The following is a 21,801-nucleotide window of genomic DNA, read 5'->3' on the forward strand; positions in this document are numbered from 1 at the left end:
GGAAGGAGCAAAGCAGTCAGTACTGTGGCCGGGTTACAATCACCACAGGTTCACCTGCTTATTAAACCTATTCATATCGTCTGCGCACAACGCCATTCTTCTTTTTAATAAACATGGTGAGTTGAAGCATGAGTTAAGAAAGCCGTTGAACACAGGGAACCTTGCCTCGTCAAAGTTGGCGCGGATGACAGTGTCCAGTATCCTCTGGCAATGCGTTCTGTACATCATGATGAAGGTGGACACCTTCGGAGTAAACACCAGTTTAATGCAACGTCGTTACATCATCGCTCTATCTGGGACATGCGAAAACACCACGCGAAAACAAGGTAATAAATCTTCCAACAAAAGCATTGAACTCATAAATACCTGGTGCAAGTCTAGGGTATATAAAGCAAACTTTGTGGATCAACAACACACAAACCATTTAGAATCTGCCCCCCCCCCCCCGCCCGCCCCTTTAAGGCTGGACAGCCAGTGCATGTCCTTTGTCCACTGCTGGATCTTATTATCTGGCTCACAGATTAAGAGTTACTGAGGAGCCAGCATATAAATCCTCACAGGCCTTCTCTAAATCCAAATAGGAGGACTCTGGGAGACATAAAAGACAAGAGCCAGGGGGGCTGGAGAGATGGTAGAGGAGGAGGAGGAGGAGGAGGAGCAGGAGGAGGAGCAGGAGGAGGAGGAGCAGGAGGAGGAGGAGGAAGAGGGCTATAAGGATGGACTTTACTGAAAGTCCTAGTTACCTTGTCCTCTGGCAGGCTAGTTGGCAAATTTAGGTCTTTGACATTTGGAAAGTCTGGAAGGAGAGTCCCGAGCTTGGAGCGGGGGGAGTAGGCCACCGTCTGCTTGGTCACCTCTTTCTTCCCTGTTTCGTTCACCCATGCCGCACCCTTCTTAGAGTACATCACGTCATAGTACTGGGAGCTTTCCTTCACCGCAATACCGTAATAATGATACCTGAGAAACAGAAAACACATTTAAGACTGTCCAAAGTTGAGCAGGGAGTTCCTCTGACTTCTTTTCTTAAACGGTGATATATCTGTGGTCTGAAAGTGTTTGATAAAACATGGAGAAGACAACACGCACATGGCAGCACTCAATGCCATTTTCTTTTACAAGAAATGAACTACACGGAAAACTCCATCAATGAGCGTAAATGTCTTTGTTTCCATGTACCTAAGTTATGCCTGTCAGAAAGTTTAGTATTGGCCAGGAAGTGTGGGGTCATTTAACTGATGAAGGGCATTCTTAGCGTCTTCGTCTGGCTCTCAGGGACCACAGAACAGGAGCTTACTTGGACTGGCCTCGTGTTCCTAGTCTTCTGGTGGTCAGTTGGGGAAACTGTTGTCTTATAATCTGTTCAAAGAAGGAGACACAGTTATATTGAAGAGTGTTTTGAAAACATTAGATGGGCAGGAGTATTTTATTAATAATCTGGCCAAACAATGCCTTTTTTATTTGATTATGTCTTTAGAATATATATATATATATTTTTTTTGTTGTTTAACATTTGTTATTTTTGGTCCTTTGTGTATGTATCGAACTATGCATATATGCATATGTAAATATAAATGAAAACATCGTTTTGCATGTATTTGTGTATTTTAAAGACCATCAATATTTAGTGTAGTGGAGACATTACTTTTTTTTATCCATTTCACAAAAAACCCATCCTTACAGGGCCATTTTGTTGGTTTTGTTCTTTCTCTTTCTGACTCTCTCTCTCTCTCTCTCTCTCTCTCTCTCTCTCTCTCTCTCTACCACTCCCTTCTTCTTCCATTATTCTCTCTTTTTTTGTCTAAAGAGATTGGCTCCTTGGTCCAACTCCCGGTGCAGAAACTTTAGCAAACAGTGTAGCTCTCCATTGTGTGGGATGAAAAAAAGAGGCCAAGCTGTGAAGTTTCTGTCAGGGCCCGCTTGATAAATGAGCAGACAGGGAGGCAGCCCGGCCCTCTCGCCTTGTTTTGTCCTGAATCAATGAAGCCTTCCTAAAGGACGCCCCACACTGCTCCCGCCACTGATCTAACATTCCGCAACATCTCACCCTTCCAAATTTCCTTTAATTACACATTAATCCAGGCCCCTTCTCTTTTTCAATATCTTCCGACAGGAGCTGTGAAGGGGGTGGGTTGAGTTGGGGGGTTAGGGCAGGGGGCTCGGGGCAGGGGGAAGGTAGGTTGAGGAACTGCTCCGGGTTGTGGGAAAAGGGTTTTAGCTAGAGCGTAGATTCGGTGGCTCCAAGAGGAAGTCATTGTGGAATCTTCCTGAAGTTTGCGAAGCTTGATGTGAGTTAAAAACTTAAAAAATAAAAACATAACAACTTTAAGAAATTACACTTCAATTTCCAAAACTATTGTTTTTCTGTTTGAAACCGTGTTGTAGCGTTTCATTACATCATACTTTGTTGGCTGTAATTCTGTGTAATGATTGTAAATATTTCCAGACGCCATTTTGCTTTTTGAACGTAACGTTGACAGTCTCTGAACTTAAGATAAATACAATTGATTTAAATCCCAGACGGCCAAAAACAAAGTCCTGCCTCTTGGGAAGAATTGTGAAAGGACAACTTTAACAACATCTATATGTTTTCTAAGCACAATGCAGCAAAGGTAACGTGGAATTCTACCTTTCCGAAGCTGGCGGCGTTGACGGGCTGCGTGTCCTGCTTCTCAGAGAAGTCGAGGTAGTGCATGTACAGAGCGCTCCGGGGAATACACACTCCTTCAGCTATCTCATAGTTTTCCTCCAGCCTGCAAATAAAGATTGGATAAAAAAATGTTCACTATATAAAACAATCCCTATTCTCTTAGTTTTTAAACTGAAAATAATAAAGACAAATGTGCATGATTGTTCAACTGAATATTGCATGAATATTGAATAACTATATAACAAATAAAACATGCAAGCCAGACTAGGCATTAACATATGTTATGATATCACAGTATTGAATAATTTAAATGTTCTCTTATTTTGCAGTGGTTAATCAGAGCTGGACTTCATATATATCTATTTGTATTTCATCATTATTTTATTCATTATAATATTTAAAATACAACAATAGTAGAACATGATGTATTAGTAAATATCTAATTTTAGTGTTGTATTAATTCATTATAAATTAAGTCATTTAAATTATTGATATCATATATAATTGTAGTCGCAAGCAATGTATTCTTAGTGTAATCTTATTCTGGTGACCCTCTGCTGGGTCCCCATTGAAAAACACAAGATGACAATAAGTCAAGAATGAACGAGTGTTAATAAATAAATACATTTGAATAACTACTAACTATGTGTGCCACATACGCTGATGATACATGAATGAACCTCAATACATTCATTACCCTGACCCTTTATTTATTATTAGATCAATCTATGAGGAATAACGATTCTTACCACTGCAGTGTAGCCGGTGTTGAATGGGGTTTGGAAGCTCTGTTATTTTCTTTTTCTTCATCTGTAAAATAAAAGCATGTATATTTTATTGACCGGTGCCAATCTGTCACAGAAAAGTGAATTACAAAATGACAGCTCTTGCATTCACAGTCATGATTTACAAGTGGCTGTAAGAAATACGATCTCTACAAGAAATAGCTGCTGTTCTTAAATATACACTTTATTTGTTTTACTGCATGTCAACAAACTATATAAACCATATCAATAAACTATACGATGAGTGAAAAGAGCAACACACATTCAATTTAAATCGATTGAATTTGATCAATGATTTCTGATTTTGCATCAATTCCCTGAAGGCCCTGGGCCACCAAACCATTAAGCAGTCATGCTGTGAGGAGATCCTTACGTTCATCTGTGGACATGTTCCCCAGGGACGTGGGACTGGAATAGCGTTTACTCTCACTTTCATTGAGACATCTTTCAATCCAGCTCTCTACAAACACATGGAAAATGACCGCTTAAGAAACACGCAGAGGAAAACAATTCATGGCATTAAAATGAAGGCCGGTGAGTGGATGATGACCTTGTTTTACAAACAGTTCTGTGTATACATCAGGTTCCTCTAAAGAGAACAGGTGTCGCTTCTAAAAATAGTGTTGAATATATTACTCTCAATAGAAAGAAGGTCACACAGTGTAAATTACTGTCTACACAGGATACTTTAATAGTCTCTCATTGGACAGGCCTGCATGACAACAATCACTTGTATGGGGACAACAGCAGCTATGGGTCTATTTAACATGTTTTCACCAAAGCCACAGGAATCCTGGATTGTTCCTCGGGGGAGGTGGGAGACGGGGGGACGGACTACAACCGTACAAACTTATAGAGTCCAAAAGAAAGTGCACACATTGCTGGAGCAGTCTGGCGGAATAGAAGCCATTGTCCTGTTTTAATATCTACTCAGAAAGCTCAACTGGTATCCAGTTATCAGACAGGGCAGTGGGAGCCCTGCCCATTTAAAGAAAATCAAACTGGTTTCTACTTTAGCTTAAAACCGATATTCTTCATAGGGTTAATAGAGCATCAAAATAGACCTACACGTTTCAAAACATGGATGCTTTCCATGATGATGATGATGAAGCTTATGATAAAAAATTTTGTTGGAGTCAAAATTCTAATGAAATACTGATCTAGGGAATATTGATCGACACTCAAATTCCTTTTAAAGAGCAGCTAAGCGACAGGTAAGCCTATGATGTCTGTAATCGCATTGAAGTACTCAGTAGCTAAAAGCACTTAAGCAGCGTCACCCCCATGCCCAGAGACGGAAAAAGATCATATTTACAAGTCAAGTAAATCCTTCTTTTCTACAACCTAACAGACGACATCACCATGGAAGCCGTTGCCAGGAGAGCTGGCAGAGTGAGCTGTTTAGTCTGGTCACAGTGGGATTTACAGAAAAGCTCATAGAAATAGGAAGTTTAAGAGACTCCTGGCTCAAGATAAATAATCTATACCTTGATTTGAGGCACGTGTGCTTAGAAAAAGCCTTAAAGATGCTCTGTGTAACTTCAGGGGAACACAGAATCACCCGTGCTCTGCAGGAACATCAGCGTCACATTTTACAGTTGACTTGGCCTTTTTTTTTTTATGGATGCATTACATTTCCATCATTTATTTTAGAATAATTCTGAAAAGCTTGTCAATAGGAGTTGTAATTAAAATACCTTTTGGCAGAGCTCTTATCAACAGACATTTGGAATACAGGTATTTCTGTTAATGTTTTTACATGCCTACATGTATTTTCTTCAGAAAATTTCCAGGAGGTTAAACCAAATAAATAAGCCTTCTTATTCTTCTAAAGAATTTCCCCTGCTTTCAATCAGTTTCTATAGCAACTTCGAAGCCAAGCATTTTTTTTAAATTTGTTTTAAATGTATGAAATAATTTTATCATCTAAACTACTTAAGGTTATCTAAATATGTTGGTATATTATACTATATAATCTTTATCATTTTAGATTCTGTTATATTATTACAACATCAGTGCTACATCTCATCTCATATCATGATTAAGGTTTATGATTAAGATTATTTAGGGCTGGCATGTTTTTGAGAAACGTTTACCAGTTTATTCCCCGAAGCGTCTCCAAAGAGCCTGTGATCTTACTCCTGGGCTTAATCTGGCCTCACAGAGGAACCAGGGATCTAAATAATTAGAATCCAATCAACAAGTGAAAGGACAAGCTGTCTACACTCTGCACCAGCCCAACATATAAGCTTGTCAAGTTATAAAAAATCCAAAACTGATGATTGCAGTTGCATATTATAAATGTAATTATACCTTTAACATAAACTAAACATGGTAAATGCTACATCTACAATAACCTGCTCTTAATCCCATTTTGGAGATTTAATTGTTAAACTACCACCATTGTCTCATTGTATTTTTTTTAATGCTTTACACTTGATTGCATTGGTCTGATAAATAGTTGTGTAGTGTGTCTGATCATCTGATTTACAGAACATGTTAAACAGCAGGTGTATTACTGTTTAAGGATTGTCATCATTTGAATCTGCTTTGGAGGATTCTTTTATTTTTTTGCACTCAATTTTATTAATGTTTAGAATTGTCTGTGAATTATCTAAGAAATGAGCATGAGAAACCTAACCTGGCGTCTGATCAGCATATGTGACAAACTTACTTAATGAAAACAGTTCAGTTCCAGCAAGCTCAGCGTGCCAAGTCAAAAAAAATCCACTAACATCCATTTTGCATAACATTTAAATATAATTACCCTAAGCAATATCTAGACAATTTGACACTTCCAGAAGGGTCCAGCAGCAGATATTTGAGTTAAATATTCACTTTTACAGAAGTTTTCCCTTCTATCCAGGCAACACAACGCAAAGTGGTGAGTGAGAGAGTCACAGAAAGAGAGAGAGAGTCAGAGAGAGACAGAGAGAGAGAGAGAGAGAGAGAGAGAGAGAGAGAGAGAGAGACAGTCACCGAAAGAGAGAGAGAAAGTCAGAGAGAGAGAGTCAAAGAAAGAGAGAGGGCGAGAGAGTCACAAAGAGAGAGTCATAGAGAGTCACAAAGAAAGAGTCACAGAGATAGAGTCACAGAAAGAGAGAGTCATAGAGTCATAGAAAGAGAGTGAGAGAGTCACAGAGAGAGAGAGAGAGAGAGAGAGAGAGAAAGAGAGAGAGAGAGTGAGTCAGAGAGAGAGAGAGAGAGAGAGAGAGAGAGAGAGAGAGAGAGAGAGAGAGAGAGAGTAGGACTAACCTGTGGAATCCATATCAGGCTCCTCCAGTGGCTCACAATGCATCCTCTTCCCATCAAAGACACAGGCTCTTCCAAGAAAATGGCTTAGTGCACGATTCCCCCTTTGCTCAATAGGTATCCCCTCGCCTGGCTCTGCGTCTCCCTGACCACTGCCACCGTCACAGTAGATGCTGAGGGTCTGACGGTCCGCCAGAGAGAGATGGTGTTGGAGGAGGAGGAGGAGGAGGAGGAGGAGGAGGAGGTGGTGGTGGAGGAGAGGGGGAGGTTGTACAAGGGTGGAAAGGAGTGGGGTCGGTGTGAGGGTGGGGGTGGTGGTGGTGGTAGTGGGGGTGGTGGTGGTGGGGGTGGTGGGGGTGGTAGTGGGGGTGGTAGTGGGGGTGGTGGGGGTGGTGGGTGCGTCGGCGGGGGGGCGGGCGGGGAGTCGCAGTCTCCAGAAATTCAGCGGGGGGAAGCCAGAGCCGTCAAAATGTTTGCTGATGTTTCATGGGAAAGGGGCTGGTTTTATAGGAGCCGCGATGGGGACATGTCATTGATAGGCTCGGGACGCTGATGAATGGCTCCAAGTCAGATGGGGATGTGGCAAGGCTCACTGGAAGTCTTTTGTGGGGCTGTTTTGAATAAGAAAAGCTCCCTCCCACCCCCAGCCCCCAGAAAAAGAGGCTTAGATCTACGCAACCCTACCACTGCGGCCTCCCATCCTCCATTAAAGCATTTAATGCGTTTTTATACACGCCCTCGCTCCAAACACACACACACACATGCCGACACTACCCTCAGCCGTAGCGGTCGCCTCCAGTGTGAGAGGACGCTCTCAAACTGGACGGACACTTTCACCACTTTACATCTTCTTCCTCATCCCACCCCGGGCAGCTCGTGCGTGTAAAAGTTCCTCTTTGTAATTTGGGAGATTTTAAAAGCTGGACAAATCGTATTGATTGGTGACAAAATCAACTTTTTTCCTTTCTCTTGTACTTTTTCCCCGTCTCTCTCTCTCTCTCTCTCTCTCTCTCTCTCCAGTGTTTGGTCGCAGCTCGTCGTGTTTTGGTGAGGCTCTGAGAGGAGGGAACGCTCACAAAGAGAGGGAAGTGAAAGTGCAAAGCCTGGAGCTGGGGGGGGGGGGGGGGGGGGCTGTGATGGAGTGCCTGGGAGCTGGAGAGGGGAAAGCTGTGATTAGAATATGAATGGAACCACAGGAGAGAGGAGAGAGGGGGAGGAGGAGGAGAGCAGGGGGGAGAGGAGAGGAGGGAAGAGGAGAGAGAAAGGCGGATTATGGCTGAATTACTCACCCACCACCATGAACAGCAGAAAGAGGGTTTTTTCTCCTCTGAACACCAAGAGTGGGCACCACCACGGCCCCTCTGTCTGCTCACCAGAACACGCCACCACACGGCGCACACCGCTCAGACACACACCACCAGGCGGAGGCGTGGAGGAAATCAAAACCCAGACGTGCTGCTGGTAGGTTGGGTCTCCACTCCTCCTACAGAGGAACCCATGTCCTCCAGACTTCTGGGGACTCCTGACAACCGTTCAGGGTTAAGCTCGTAGAAAGAGGGAAACATACAATTGTGTTTTTGTTTTGGAGGGGAAATCAGAAAGGATGCACTATTCGTAGCTCAGAGTTAGGCTGCACAAACCTTTAAAAAATAAACCACAGCAGCCCCTCATTAAACACTGGCCCCAGATGAGGAACTCATTCATTTGTGTGTGAAGAGAAGGTGGAGCCTGTACCTCCCTTCAGACATGTCGGGATGTTCCCGTTAAGCACTCATTAGGCTCTCATTAAAGAGGACAGGTGCACGCACCCAAAGACCCCTTATGGGGCCCAGATGCGTGGCGCCTTTGTCACCTTAAATGGCTCTGAATAAAGCTGTGTACGTTTGAGGTGGGAAGGGCACCCCTTGCATAGGAGTTACATCTGAAAGGTACAGGTTTAAGGAGGAAACGTCACCGCTCTAAGGAGTGTTTTCATTGTGGAAGCCTCTCAGTGGTCGACTGAAGCCTGGTGCTTCTCCAGCTGCTGGTGGTTTCAGGGCCCGTCTTGAGGTGAGGGACATGTAACTAGATGTCCTTTAGATGTTACTGCGGGACAGCAAGGAGGACGGTTGGTGGAGATCATATTTTAAAAATGATACATGTATATACACGACCATTCAAAAGTTTGTCACCCAGACAATTTCATGTTTTCCATGAAAACTAACAGTTTTCAGCTGTGGTAACAAAATTGCACGAGGCTTTTCTAATCATCAAATAGCCTTTTAACACGACTTGCTAAACAATGTACCGTTAGAACACTGGAGTGATGGTTGGCCTCTGTGCAGCTATGAAGATATTCCATAAGAAATAGAACAGAATAGTCCTTTACCACATTAACAATGTCTGGACTGTATTTCAGATGAATTTAATGTAATCTTCATTGAAAAAAATAAAAAAGTTATTTTCTTAAAAAAAATATGGTCATTTCTAAGTGACCCCAAACCTTTGAATGGTAGTGTATATATGTAAATAAAGGTAGTCATCTACGGTAAGCTACAAAGAAGCAACAATAATAGGACACGCTTTAAAGATCACCTGAAACCACCTATCATTTATCTTTCCTTGGAAATATTTGCACTTAATTCTCTCTGATTCATTGAACTGGAACCCCCTGTGTGAAATGTCCCGTATACTGGTCTCAACACCCTGCCTTAAAATAGGCTCATTAAATGAACGGCTCAAACAAAATTGCAAACTGTGAAACAAGGATTTATTATGTGCAAACACAAACAAAATAATGTATCAATGAAGAACAAAAAACTACGCAATACATCCCCTATTAATGAGACTAACAGCAGGCCCAGTAACAATCCAGCCCCAAGCTGTACTGTGTTCAGTCCTTCAACTGGTGAGGCACTGAGCACGTCTCACTACAGTGGTGAGGCACTGAGCACGTCTCACTACACTACAGTGGTGAGGCACTGAACACGTCTCACTACAGTGGTGAGGCACTGAGCACGTCTCACTACAGTGGTGAGGCACTGAACACGTCTCACTACAGTGGTGAGGCACTGAGCACGTCTCACTACAGTGGTGAGGCACTGAACACGTCTCACTACAGTGGTGAGGCACTGAGCACGTCTCACTACAGTGGTGAGGCACTGAACACGTCTCACTACAGTGGTGAGGCACTGAGCACGTCTCACTACAGTGGTGAGGCACTGAGCACGTCTCACTACAGTGGTGAGGCACTGAGCACGTCTCACTACAGTGGTGAGGCACTGAGCACGTCTCACTACAGTGGTGAGGCACTGAGCACGTCTCACTACACTACAGTGGTGAGGCACTGAGCACGTCTCACTACAGTGGTGAGGCACTGAACACGTCTCACTACAGTGAGACAGGATGCTCACTCGTTGTAGCGCGCTAGCTTGAGGCGAGGGATGATGTTCATGGACTGCAGCTCCTGGAACAGCAGCTTGCAGGCGTAGGGGATCCTCAGGGTGGACACGAAGCACGACGACTTGCAGTAATGGCACCTGTCGCCCAAAGAACAGCACAGAAGAGGCAGCGCGATTAGCGTGTGAAAACAATGTTGACGGATGTGGAAATGGGAAAGATGAAGGACGTTGACACAGGCTTCAGCCTAGCCTCAGCCTCAACCTAGCTTCAGCCTAGCCTAGCCTCAGCCTCAACCTAGCTTCAGCCTAGCCTAGCCTCAGCCTAGCTTCAGCCTCAACCTAGCTTCAGCCTAGCTTCAGCCTAGCCTAGCCTCAGCCTCAACCTAGCTTCAGCCTAGCCTAGCCTCAGCCTAGCCTCAGCTTAGCCTCAGGCCTAGCCAGCCCAGTAGCCCACTCACCAGCCCAGTAGCCCAGTAGCCCACTCACCAGCCCAGTAGCCCAGTAGCCCACTCACCAGCCCAGTAGCCCAGTAGCCCAATCACCAGCCCAGTAGCCCAGTAGCCCAGTAGCCCACTCACCAGCCCAGTAGCCCAGTAGCCCAGTCACCAGCCCAGTAGCCCAGCAGCCCAGTCACCAGCCCAGTAGCCCAGTAGCCCACTCACCAGCCCAGTAGCCCAGTAGCCCACTCACCAGCCCAGTAGCCCAGTAGCCCACTCACCAGCCCAGTAGCCCAGTAGCCCAATCACCAGCCCGAGTAGCCCAGTAGCCCAGTAGCCCAGTAGCCCACTCACCAGCCCGAGTAGCCCAGCAGCCCACACTGGCCGCAGACGTCCACCTCGAAGGCGTCACTGGAGATCATGAGCCGCTCCAGCAGCAGCATGCTGGCCCCGTAGCCAATCAGACAGTCCCGCTCCATCTCCCCCAGACGCAGACCGCCGTCACGGGACCGGCCCTCAGTGGGCTGCCTGGCGGAGGGAGGGGGGGCAGACAATGTTGAGAAAGGTGGAGCGGGGGGGGGAGGGGGGGGGGGGGGACACTGGATGTGCAGCCCACCAACTCACACTGTTTGACATCCTGGGCCATACGGCTGAAAGACATGATATAACTTGATCATATTGATCAATATCAATAACTATTGATCATTTTAATGACCTAAACAGACTAGGAATTACCATGCTGGATTTAAACACTTGTGTTTAACACTTAATATGACCTTCCACTGCTCTTCATTGATCAATACTCCAATGTCGACACAACAATGAAAAACACTCAAATCTTGTAAATAAGTATGGAACCGTGTTTGTGTAACAAAGCCAGCTGCTAGATTCAGTGGTCCAGTCTCTTATCGATATATATTGAACATGTTTTATATTGATATTGATGAAAAGTCTATCACGATACGATCATTTATTGTTTTATTGCCCAGGCCTACATCCAGCACAACTCAACCCTCAGCAGCCACTCAGCTATTGAACACACAACCAGAGCTCAGAGCTCCTACAGGTCTGTCCTACAGCAGGACAGCAGGTCTCCTCTGGGGGAGGACCTCCAGTGTGCTGTGGTATAGGAGGTGTGTGTTGAGGGCTTTAGGGACAACCTCAAATGAGGGGCTAGTATTGTATGTAGGTAAGGTTAAAGTGCTATTATTTGAGATAAGTGTTATTGCTAATTAAGTGAAATGTGCTGTGAAATATTGCGTTTGAGGTTCAAGGAATCCATCTTGCCTGTCAATCGCAGGTGAGTGAAATGCAAATCTTCTTCATGGTGAAGGAGGGTAGGGACGAGCAGAGGACTTATTCTGGTTGTTTAGTTTCAAAACATTGCTCTCTTCTACTCTTTAAACCTGTTGTAGCAGAGCAGGCGTTGAGCAGCGGCCTGTCAGAGCTGTGTGTGTGTGTGTGTGTGGTGACGTCCGGTTTAACCTGTGTGCATTGATTGGTCAATGCACACAGGTGTGCAGCCCCGCCCAGCGCCGCTGGGCGCTGCTCACAGTGAGCGAGAGCGGTGTGTGTGTGTGTGTGTGTGTGTGCAGGGCGGTACCTGGTGAGGACGGCGCGCGGGCCTCGCGCCCGGGCGTGCATCTTATCCAGGACCATGTGCTTCAGCTTCTGGTAGTAGACGGGTCCGAAGTAGATGTAGGCCTCGAGGGACTCTCTGGGGGAGCAGAGCCGGACCCGCAGAGAGGGACCGCACCAACACCACATTAGTGCTTTGGTTTGGACTGATTGATTGATTTCCGGTCTACTCCTGCTGTGATAAGGCGGGATGCGGGTTGGTGCAGCCGTTACCCCGTGATGCCGGAGGTCACGTAGTCCTTGCCCTGGTAGTTGTATCCAAACCGGATCAGATCCTCGCACACGTCCTTCACCTTACTCCCCCCGAACGCCGTGCCGTAGTGGAAGCGGCCGTCCAGGACCCCCGCCTTACCGGCCAGCAGCTCGATCAGCTTCCCCACCTGGAGGCACATCAGAACGTAGACGTAGAAAAAGATCAGAACGTAGACGTAGAACTAGATCAGACCGCTGAACGTAGAACTAGACCAGACCGCTGAACGTAGAACTAGACCAGACCGCTGAACGTAGAACTAGATCAGACCGCTGAACGTAGAACTAGATCAGACCGCTGAACGTAGAACTAGATCAGACCGCTGAACGTAGAACTAGACCAGACCGCTGAACGTAGAACTAGACCAGACCGCTGAACGTAGAACTAGACCAGACCGCTGAACGTAGAACTAGACCAGACCGCTGAACGTAGAACTAGACCAGACCGCTGAACGTAGAACTAGACCAGACCGCTGAACGTAGAACTAGATCAGACCGCTGAACGTAGAACTAGACCAGACCGCTGAACGTAGAACTAGACCAGACCGCTGAACGTAGAACTAGACCAGACCGCTGAACGTAGAACTAGATCAGACCGCTGAACGTAGAACTAGATCAGACCGCTGAACGTAGAACTAGATCAGACCGCTGAACGTAGAACTAGACCAGACCGCTGAACGTAGAACTAGATCAGACCGCTGAACGTAGAACTAGACCAGACCGCTGAACGTAGAACTAGATCAGACCGCTGAACGTAGAACTAGACCAGACCGCTGAACGTAGAACTAGACCAGACCGCTGAACGTAGAACTAGACCAGACCGCTGAACGTAGAACTAGACCAGACCGCTGAACGTAGAACTAGACCAGACCGCTGAACGTAGAACTAGACCAGACCGCTGAACGTAGAACTAGACCAGACCGCTGAACGTAGAACTAGACCAGACCGCTGAACGTAGAACTAGACCAGACCGCTGAACGTAGAACTAGATCAGACCGCTGAACGTAGAACTAGATCAGACCGCTGAACGTAGAACTAGATCAGACCGCTGAACGTAGAACTAGATCAGACCGCTGAACGTAGAACTAGATCAGACCACTGAACTAGACCAGACCGCTGAACGTAGAACTAGATCAGACCGCTGAACGTAGAACTAGATCAGACCGCTGAACGTAGAACTAGATCAGACCGCTGAACGTAGAACTAGATCAGACCGCTGAACGTAGAACTAGACCAGACCGCTGAACGTAGAACTAGATCAGACCGCTGAACGTAGAACTAGATCAGACCGCTGAACGTAGAACTAGATCAGACCGCTGAACGTAGAACTAGACCAGACCGCTGAACGTAGAACTAGATCAGAGCACTGAACGTAGAACTAGACCAGACCGCTGAACGTAGAACTAGACCAGACCGCTGAACGTAGAACTAGACCAGACCGCTGAACGTAGAACTAGACCAGACCGCTGAACGTAGAACTAGATCAGACCGCTGAACGTAGAACTAGATCAGACCGCTGAACGTAGAACTAGATCAGACCGCTGAACGTAGAACTAGATCAGACCGCTGAACGTAGAACTAGATCAGACCACTGAACTAGACCAGACCGCTGAACGTAGAACTAGATCAGACCGCTGAACGTAGAACTAGATCAGACCGCTGAACGTAGAACTAGATCAGACCGCTGAACGTAGAACTAGATCAGACCGCTGAACGTAGAACTAGACCAGACCGCTGAACGTAGAACTAGATCAGACCGCTGAACGTAGAACTAGATCAGACCGCTGAACGTAGAACTAGATCAGACCGCTGAACGTAGAACTAGACCAGACCGCTGAACGTAGAACTAGATCAGAGCACTGAACGTAGAACTAGACCAGACCGCTGAACGTAGAACTAGACCAGACCGCTGAACGTAGAACTAGACCAGACCGCTGAACGTAGAACTAGACCAGACCGCTGAACGTAGAACTAGATCAGACCGCTGAACGTAGAACTAGATCAGACCTCTGAACGTAGAACTAGATCAGACCGCTGAACGTAGAACTAGACCAGACCGCTGAACGTAGAACTAGACCAGACCGCTGAACGTAGAACTAGATCAGACCGCTGAACGTAGAACTAGATCAGACCGCTGAACGTAGAACTAGACCAGACCGCTGAACGTAGAACTAGATCAGACCGCTGAACGTAGAACTAGATCAGACCGCTGAACGTAGAACTAGACCAGACCGCTGAACGTAGAACTAGACCAGACCGCTGAACGTAGAACTAGACCAGACCGCTGAACGTAGAACTAGACCAGACCGCTGAACGTAGAACTAGATCAGACCGCTGAACGTAGAACTAGATCAGACCGCTGAACGTAGAACTAGACCAGACCGCTGAACGTAGAACTAGATCAGACCGCTGAACGTAGAACTAGATCAGACCGCTGAACGTAGAACTAGACCAGACCGCTGAACGTAGAACTAGACCAGACCGCTGAACGTAGAACTAGATCAGACCGCTGAACGTAGAACTAGACCAGACCGCTGAACGTAGAACTAGATCAGACCGCTGAACGTAGAACTAGATCAGACCGCTGAACGTAGAACTAGACCAGACCGCTGAACGTAGAACTAGACCAGACCGCTGAACGTAGAACTAGATCAGACCGCTGAACGTAGAACTAGACCAGACCGCTGAACGTAGAACTAGACCAGACCGCTGAACGTAGAACTAGACCAGACCGCTGAACGTAGAACTAGATCAGACCACTGAACTAGACCAGACCGCTGAACGTAGAACTAGATCAGACCGCTGAACGTAGAACTAGATCAGACCGCTGAACGTAGAACTAGACCAGACCGCTGAACGTAGAACTAGATCAGACTGCTGAACGTAGAACTAGACCAGACCGCTGAACGTAGAACTAGATCAGACCGCTGAACGTAGAACTAGACCAGACCGCTGAACGTAGAACTAGATCAGACCGCTGAACGTAGAACTAGATCAGACCGCTGAACGTAGAACTAGACCAGACCGCTGAACGTAGAACTAGATCAGACCGCTGAACGTAGAACTAGACCAGACCGCTGAACGTAGAACTAGACCAGACCGCTGAACGTAGAACTAGACCAGACCGCTGAACGTAGAACTAGATCAGACCGCTGAACGTAGAACTAGACCAGACCGCTGAACGTAGAACTAGATCAGAGCACTGAACGTAGAACTAGACCAGACCGCTGAACGTAGAACTAGATCAGACCGCTGAACGTAGAACTAGACCAGACCGCTGAACGTAGAACTAGATCAGACCGCTGAACGTAGAACTAGATCAGACCGCTGAACGTAGAACTAGATCAGACCGCTGAACGTAGAACTAGATCAGACCGCTGAACGTAGAACTAGATCAGAGCACTGAACGTAGAACTAGACCAGACCGCTGAACGTAGAACTAGATCAGAGCACTGAACGTAGAACTAGATCAGACCGCTGAACGTAGAACTAGATCAGACCGCTGAACGTAGAACTAGATCAGACCGCTGAACGTAGAACTAGATCAGACCGCTGAACGTAGAACTAGATCAGACCTCTGAACGTAGAACTAGATCAGACCGCTGAACGTAGAACTAGATCAGACCGCTGAACGTAGAACTAGACCAGACCGCTGAACATAGAACTAGACCAGACCGCTGAACGTAGAACTAGATCAGACCGCTGAACGTAGAACTAGATCAGACCGCTGAACGTAGAACTAGATCAGACCGCTGAACGTAGAACTAGACCAGACCGCTGAACGTAGAACTAGACCAGACCGCTGAACGTAGAACTAGACCAGACCGCTGAACGTAGAACTAGATCAGACCGCTGAACGTAGAACTAGACCAGACCGCTGAACGTAGAACTAGACCAGACCGCTGAACGTAGAACTAGATCAGACCGCTGAACGTAGAACTAGACCAGACCGCTGAACGTAGAACTAGATCAGACCGCTGAACGTAGAACTAGACCAGACCGCTGAACGTAGAACTAGACCAGACCGCTGAACGTAGAACTAGACCAGACCGCTGAACGTAGAACTAGACCAGACCGCTGAACGTAGAACTAGACCAGACCGCTGAACGTAGAACTAGACCAGACCGCTGAACGTAGAACTAGACCAGACCGCTGAACGTAGAACTAGACCAGACCGCTGAACGTAGAACTAGACCAGACCGCTGAACGTAGAACTAGATCAGACCGCTGAACGTAGAACTAGATCAGACCGCTGAACGTAGAACTAGACCAGACCGCTGAACGTAGAACTAGACCAGACCGCTGAACGTAGAACTAGATCAGACCGCTGAACGTAGAACTAGACCAGACCGCTGAACGTAGAACTAGACCAGACCGCTGAACGTAGAACTAGATCAGACCACTGAACTAGATCAGACCGCTGAACGTAGAACTAGATCAGACCGCTGAACGTAGAACTAGATCAGACCGCTGAACGTAGAACTAGACCAGACCGCTGAACGTAGAACTAGACCAGACCGCTGAACGTAGAACTAGACCAGACCGCTGAACGTAGAACTAGACCAGACCGCTGAACGTAGAACTAGACCAGACCGCTGAACGTAGAACTAGACCAGACCGCTGAACGTAGAACTAGACCAGACCGCTGAACGTAGAACTAGACCAGACCGCTGAACGTAGAACTAGATCAGACCGCTGAACGTAGAACTAGACCAGACCGCTGAACGTAGAACTAGATCAGACCACTGAACTAGACCAGACCGCTGAACGTAGAACTAGACCAGACCGCTGAACGTAGAACTAGACCAGACCGCTGAACGTAGAACTAGATCAGACCGCTGAACGTAGAACTAGATCAGACCGCTGAACGTAGAACTAGATCAGAGCACTGAACGTAGAACTAGACCAGACCGCTGAACGTAGAACTAGACCAGACCGCTGAACGTAGAACTAGACCAGACCGCTGAACGTAGAACTAGATCAGACCGCTGAACGTAGAACTAGATCAGACCGCTGAACGTAGAACTAGATCAGACCGCTGAACGTAGAACTAGACCAGACCGCTGAACGTAGAACTAGACCAGACCGCTGAACGTAGAACTAGACCAGACCGCTGAACGTAGAACTAGATCAGACCGCTGAACGTAGAACTAGACCAGACCGCTGAACGTAGAACTAGACCAGACCGCTGAACGTAGAACTAGACCAGACCGCTGAACTAGATCAGACTGCTGAACGTAGAACTAGATCAGACCGCTGAGCGTACATAAAAGTGCAATACTTTTCTTCAGGGTTGCCAGTATATGCGCTGCTAGATGCGGCAAAATAACCACAACTTTTCCTATGATTTGAAGGTTGTTTATTCCTGTTCGTTGACAGATGATTTGAACATTTCTTTCTTACCGGGATGGAGGAGAAACAGGCCGGTGCGTTACCTGGCGATAGTTTTGTGGATTTTGTGGCTTGCTTTGCTGCGGTCTAAAACAGTGTGGCTGCATACCCCGCTAGATTAATTGCGGGACGGAGTTTGTATAATGCACCGTCCTGTCCTCCAACCAGTCGTTATTCACTCATAAATAATTTAAATAATAAATAATCTACAAACTATTCAAAATTGATAATGAAATGCAAAATATCCAATAAATCATGTAATTTGGCTTCAACAGTACAACTAGATCAGACCACTAACATAGTACAACTAGATCAGACCACTAACATAGAAGTACAACTAGATCAGACCCTACTGAACCTAACATAGAAGTACAACTAGATCAGACCCTACTGAACCTAACATAGAAGTACAACTAGATCAGACTACTGAACCTAACATAGAAGTACAACTAGATCAGACTACTGAACCTAACATAGAAGTACAACTAGATCAGACTACTGAACCTAACATAGAAGAACAACTAGATCAGACTACTGAACCTAACATAGAAGAACAACTAGATCAGACTACTGAACCTAACATAGAAGTACAACTAGATCAGACTACTGAACCTAACATAGAAGTACAACTAGATCAGACCACTAACATAGAAGTACAACTAGATCAGACTCTACTGAACCTAACATAGAAGTACAACTAGATCAGACCACTAACATAGAAGTACAACTAGATCAGACCCTACTGAACCTAACATAGAAGTACAACTAGATCAGACTACTGAACCTAACATAGAAGTACAACTAGATCAGACTACTGAACCTAACATAGAAGAACAACTAGATCAGACTACTGAACCTAACATAGAAGAACAACTAGATCAGACTACTGAACCTAACATAGAAGTACAACTAGATCAGACTACTGAACCTAACATAGAAGTACAACTAGATCAGACCACTAACATAGAAGTACAACTAGATCAGACTCTACTGAACCTAACATAGAAGTACAACTAGATCAGACCACTAACATAGAAGTACAACTAGATCAGACCCTACTGAACCTAACATAGAAGTACAACTAGATCAGACTACTGAACCTAACATAGAAGTACAACTAGATCAGACTACTGAACCTAACATAGAAGTACAACTAGATCAGACTACTGAACCTAACATAGAAGAACAACTAGATCAGACTACTGAACCTAACATAGAAGAACAACTAGATCAGACTACTGAACCTAACATAGAAGTACAACTAGATCAGACTCTACTGAACCTAACATAGAAGTACAACTAGATCAGACTACTGAACCTAACATAGAAGAACAACTAGATCAGACTACTGAACCTAACATAGAAGTACAACTAGATCAGACTACTGAACCTAACATAGAAGTACAACTAGATCAGACTCTACTGAACCTAACATAGAAGTACAACTAGATCAGACTACTGAACCTAACATAGAAGTACAACTAGATCAGACTACTGAACCTAACATAGAAGTACAACTAGATCAGACTACTGAACCTAACATAGAAGTACAACTAGATCAGACTACTGAACCTAACATAGAAGTACAACTAGATCAGACTCTACTGAACCTAACATAGAAGTACAACTAGATCAGACTACTGAACCTAACATAGAAGAACAACTAGATCAGACTACTGAACCTAACATAGAAGTACAACTAGATCAGACTCTACTGAACCTAACATAGAAGTACAACTAGATCAGACTACTGAACCTAACATAGAAGTACAACTAGATCAGACTACTGAACCTAACATAGAAGTACAACTAGATCAGACTACTGAACCTAACATAGAAGTACAACTAGATCAGACTACTGAACCTAACATAGAAGTACAACTAGATCAGACTCTACTGAACCTAACATAGAAGAACAACTAGATCAGACTACTGAACCTAACATAGAAGTACAACTAGATCAGACTCTACTGAACCTAACATAGAAGTACAACTAGATCAGACTCTACTGAACCTAACATAGAAGAACAACTAGATCAGACTACTGAACCTAACATAGAAGTACAACTAGATCAGACTACTGAACCTAACATAGAAGTACAACTAGATCAGACTCTACTGAACCTAACATAGAAGAACAACTAGATCAGACTACTGAACCTAACATAGAAGTACAACTAGATCAGACTCTACTGAACCTAACATAGAAGTACAACTAGATCAGACTACTGAACCTAACATAGAAGTACAACTAGATCAGACTACTGAACCTAACATAGAAGTACAACTAGATCAGACTCTACTGAACCTAACATAGAAGTACAACTAGATCAGACTACTGAACCTAACATAGAAGTACAACTAGATCAGACTACTGAACCTAACATAGAAGTACAACTAGATCAGACTACTGAACCTAACATAGAAGTACAACTAGATCAGACTACTGAACCTAACATAGAAGTACAACTAGATCAGACTACTGAACCTAACATAGAAGTACAACTAGATCAGACTACTGAACCTAACATAGAAGTACAACTAGATCAGACTACTGAACCTAACATAGAAGTACAACTAGATCAGACTACTGAACCTAACATAGAAGTACAACTAGATCAGACTCTACTGAACCTAACATAGAAGTACAACTAGATCAGACTACTGAACCTAACATAGAAGTACAACTAGATCAGACTACTGAACCTAACATAGAAGTACAACTAGATCAGACTACTGAACCTAACATAGAAGTACAACTAGATCAGACTACTGAACCTAACATAGAAGTACAACTAGATCAGACTACTGAACCTAACATAGAAGTACAACTAGATCAGACTACTGAACCTAACATAGAAGTACAACTAGATCAGACCACTAACATAGAAGTACAACTAGATCAGACTACTGAACCTAACATAGAAGTACAACTAGATCAGACCACTAACATAGAAGTACAACTAGATCAGACTACTGAACCTAACATAGAAGAACAACAGGTAGATGCGGTGAAGTACACATGCAGCCGCTACACTATGCTGGGAGCTGCCGGCCCTCCAGTGTGAGCTGGGACCACTTTAATCAGGATAGACCCACTATTGGAACTCTCAACCAATCACAGCATGTCCCTCCAAGCTCCAACAGACACGTTCTACTATACATATCTGTACACAGATATGTTACAAGCGCTGGAACAATTGAAACACCGACTTCTCCCCCGACGCTGCCAGACTGGAGAGGGCCGATCTGAACAATACCGCTAAAGGTCACAGCCAGGTGACCTCCGACCCCAACACATAAAAGAAACACCTACTCTCATTTCACTCTGAGGAGCGGAGAGCCGTCCCTCCCAGACCAAACATTTCTGGGTGTCGTCCACGACAACGGCCCAAAGTAAAGACAAACAGCGTGACCACTAAAGACCACTCCAGTTTACAGTGCAGGAGGAGGGCCGTGGGGGGGACTACCAGGAAGGCCTGTTTACCTTCTCTGGAATCTAATGAACAGTTGTGATATCGCTTTATTCTGTATCAGTCTACTGGAGCTTGTCGTGGTTGCCTCGGCAACAACCCTGTGTTTCAGGAAGTGGTGTTGGTGGCTGTGTGCTCCGGGGATGAAGCGGAGGGAGGTTTGGTTTCAGAGGGGGGGGTAAACATCACGTACATCACGTCAGTGCACTCCTCCTCTCGTCTCTAACAGTCCCTCGGGCTTCATCTCAGGAGGACTCTCCGACGCTCACATGAAGCCAAGGACTCTGACCTTATATTTCTTATTTTATTCTTATGACTTATTTCTGAATCTTTTCTGGACCCAGGAACATCGGAGAGCATCGATTGATTTTGAAATGGCCAGATTAACAACACGTTAGAGTGAGATGGAAACTAGTTTGCATTTAGGTCATCGCATTGGGGAGCGATAACAAACACAGCTCTACCATTCAGAGGACTGGCCACGAGCTCATCACAACACTGACCACAACACTGATCACTGACCACAACACTGACCACAACACTGATCAC

The 21,801-nt window shown here is 45.3% G+C and overlaps 2 protein-coding genes across 2 annotated transcripts in view; both read right to left on the reverse strand.

Annotated features, from left to right (window-relative positions):
* rfx4 (regulatory factor X, 4) overlaps window positions 1-6,774 on the reverse strand; it is a gene marked incomplete at its 3' end in the record, with an annotated part of 17,773 nt that extends 10,999 nt beyond the window's left edge. The window contains exons 1-7 of the mRNA XM_084477622.1: window positions 6,688-6,774; window positions 3,806-3,892; window positions 3,397-3,457; window positions 2,627-2,750; window positions 1,295-1,356; window positions 744-957; window positions 166-243 (exon numbers count right to left, since the gene is read on the reverse strand). Coding sequence (XP_084333748.1) covers window positions 166-243; window positions 744-957; window positions 1,295-1,356; window positions 2,627-2,750; window positions 3,397-3,457; window positions 3,806-3,892; window positions 6,688-6,730 — 669 coding nt within the window. The 5' untranslated portion in view covers window positions 6,731-6,774. The remainder of the gene's footprint in view (window positions 1-165; window positions 244-743; window positions 958-1,294; window positions 1,357-2,626; window positions 2,751-3,396; window positions 3,458-3,805; window positions 3,893-6,687) is intronic.
* Window positions 6,775-9,446: 2,672 nt separating this feature from the next.
* polr3b (polymerase (RNA) III (DNA directed) polypeptide B) overlaps window positions 9,447-21,801 on the reverse strand; it is a 30,706-nt gene continuing 18,351 nt past the window's right edge. The window contains exons 23-27 of the mRNA XM_084477791.1: window positions 21,787-21,793; window positions 12,353-12,519; window positions 12,105-12,218; window positions 10,856-11,029; window positions 9,447-10,202 (exon numbers count right to left, since the gene is read on the reverse strand). Coding sequence (XP_084333917.1) covers window positions 10,073-10,202; window positions 10,856-11,029; window positions 12,105-12,218; window positions 12,353-12,519; window positions 21,787-21,793 — 592 coding nt within the window. The 3' untranslated portion in view covers window positions 9,447-10,072. The remainder of the gene's footprint in view (window positions 10,203-10,855; window positions 11,030-12,104; window positions 12,219-12,352; window positions 12,520-21,786; window positions 21,794-21,801) is intronic.

The sequence above is a fragment of the Micromesistius poutassou genome, assembly GCF_964030765.1.
Source record: "Micromesistius poutassou genome assembly, chromosome: 13".
Lineage (NCBI taxonomy): Eukaryota > Metazoa > Chordata > Actinopteri > Gadiformes > Gadidae > Micromesistius > Micromesistius poutassou.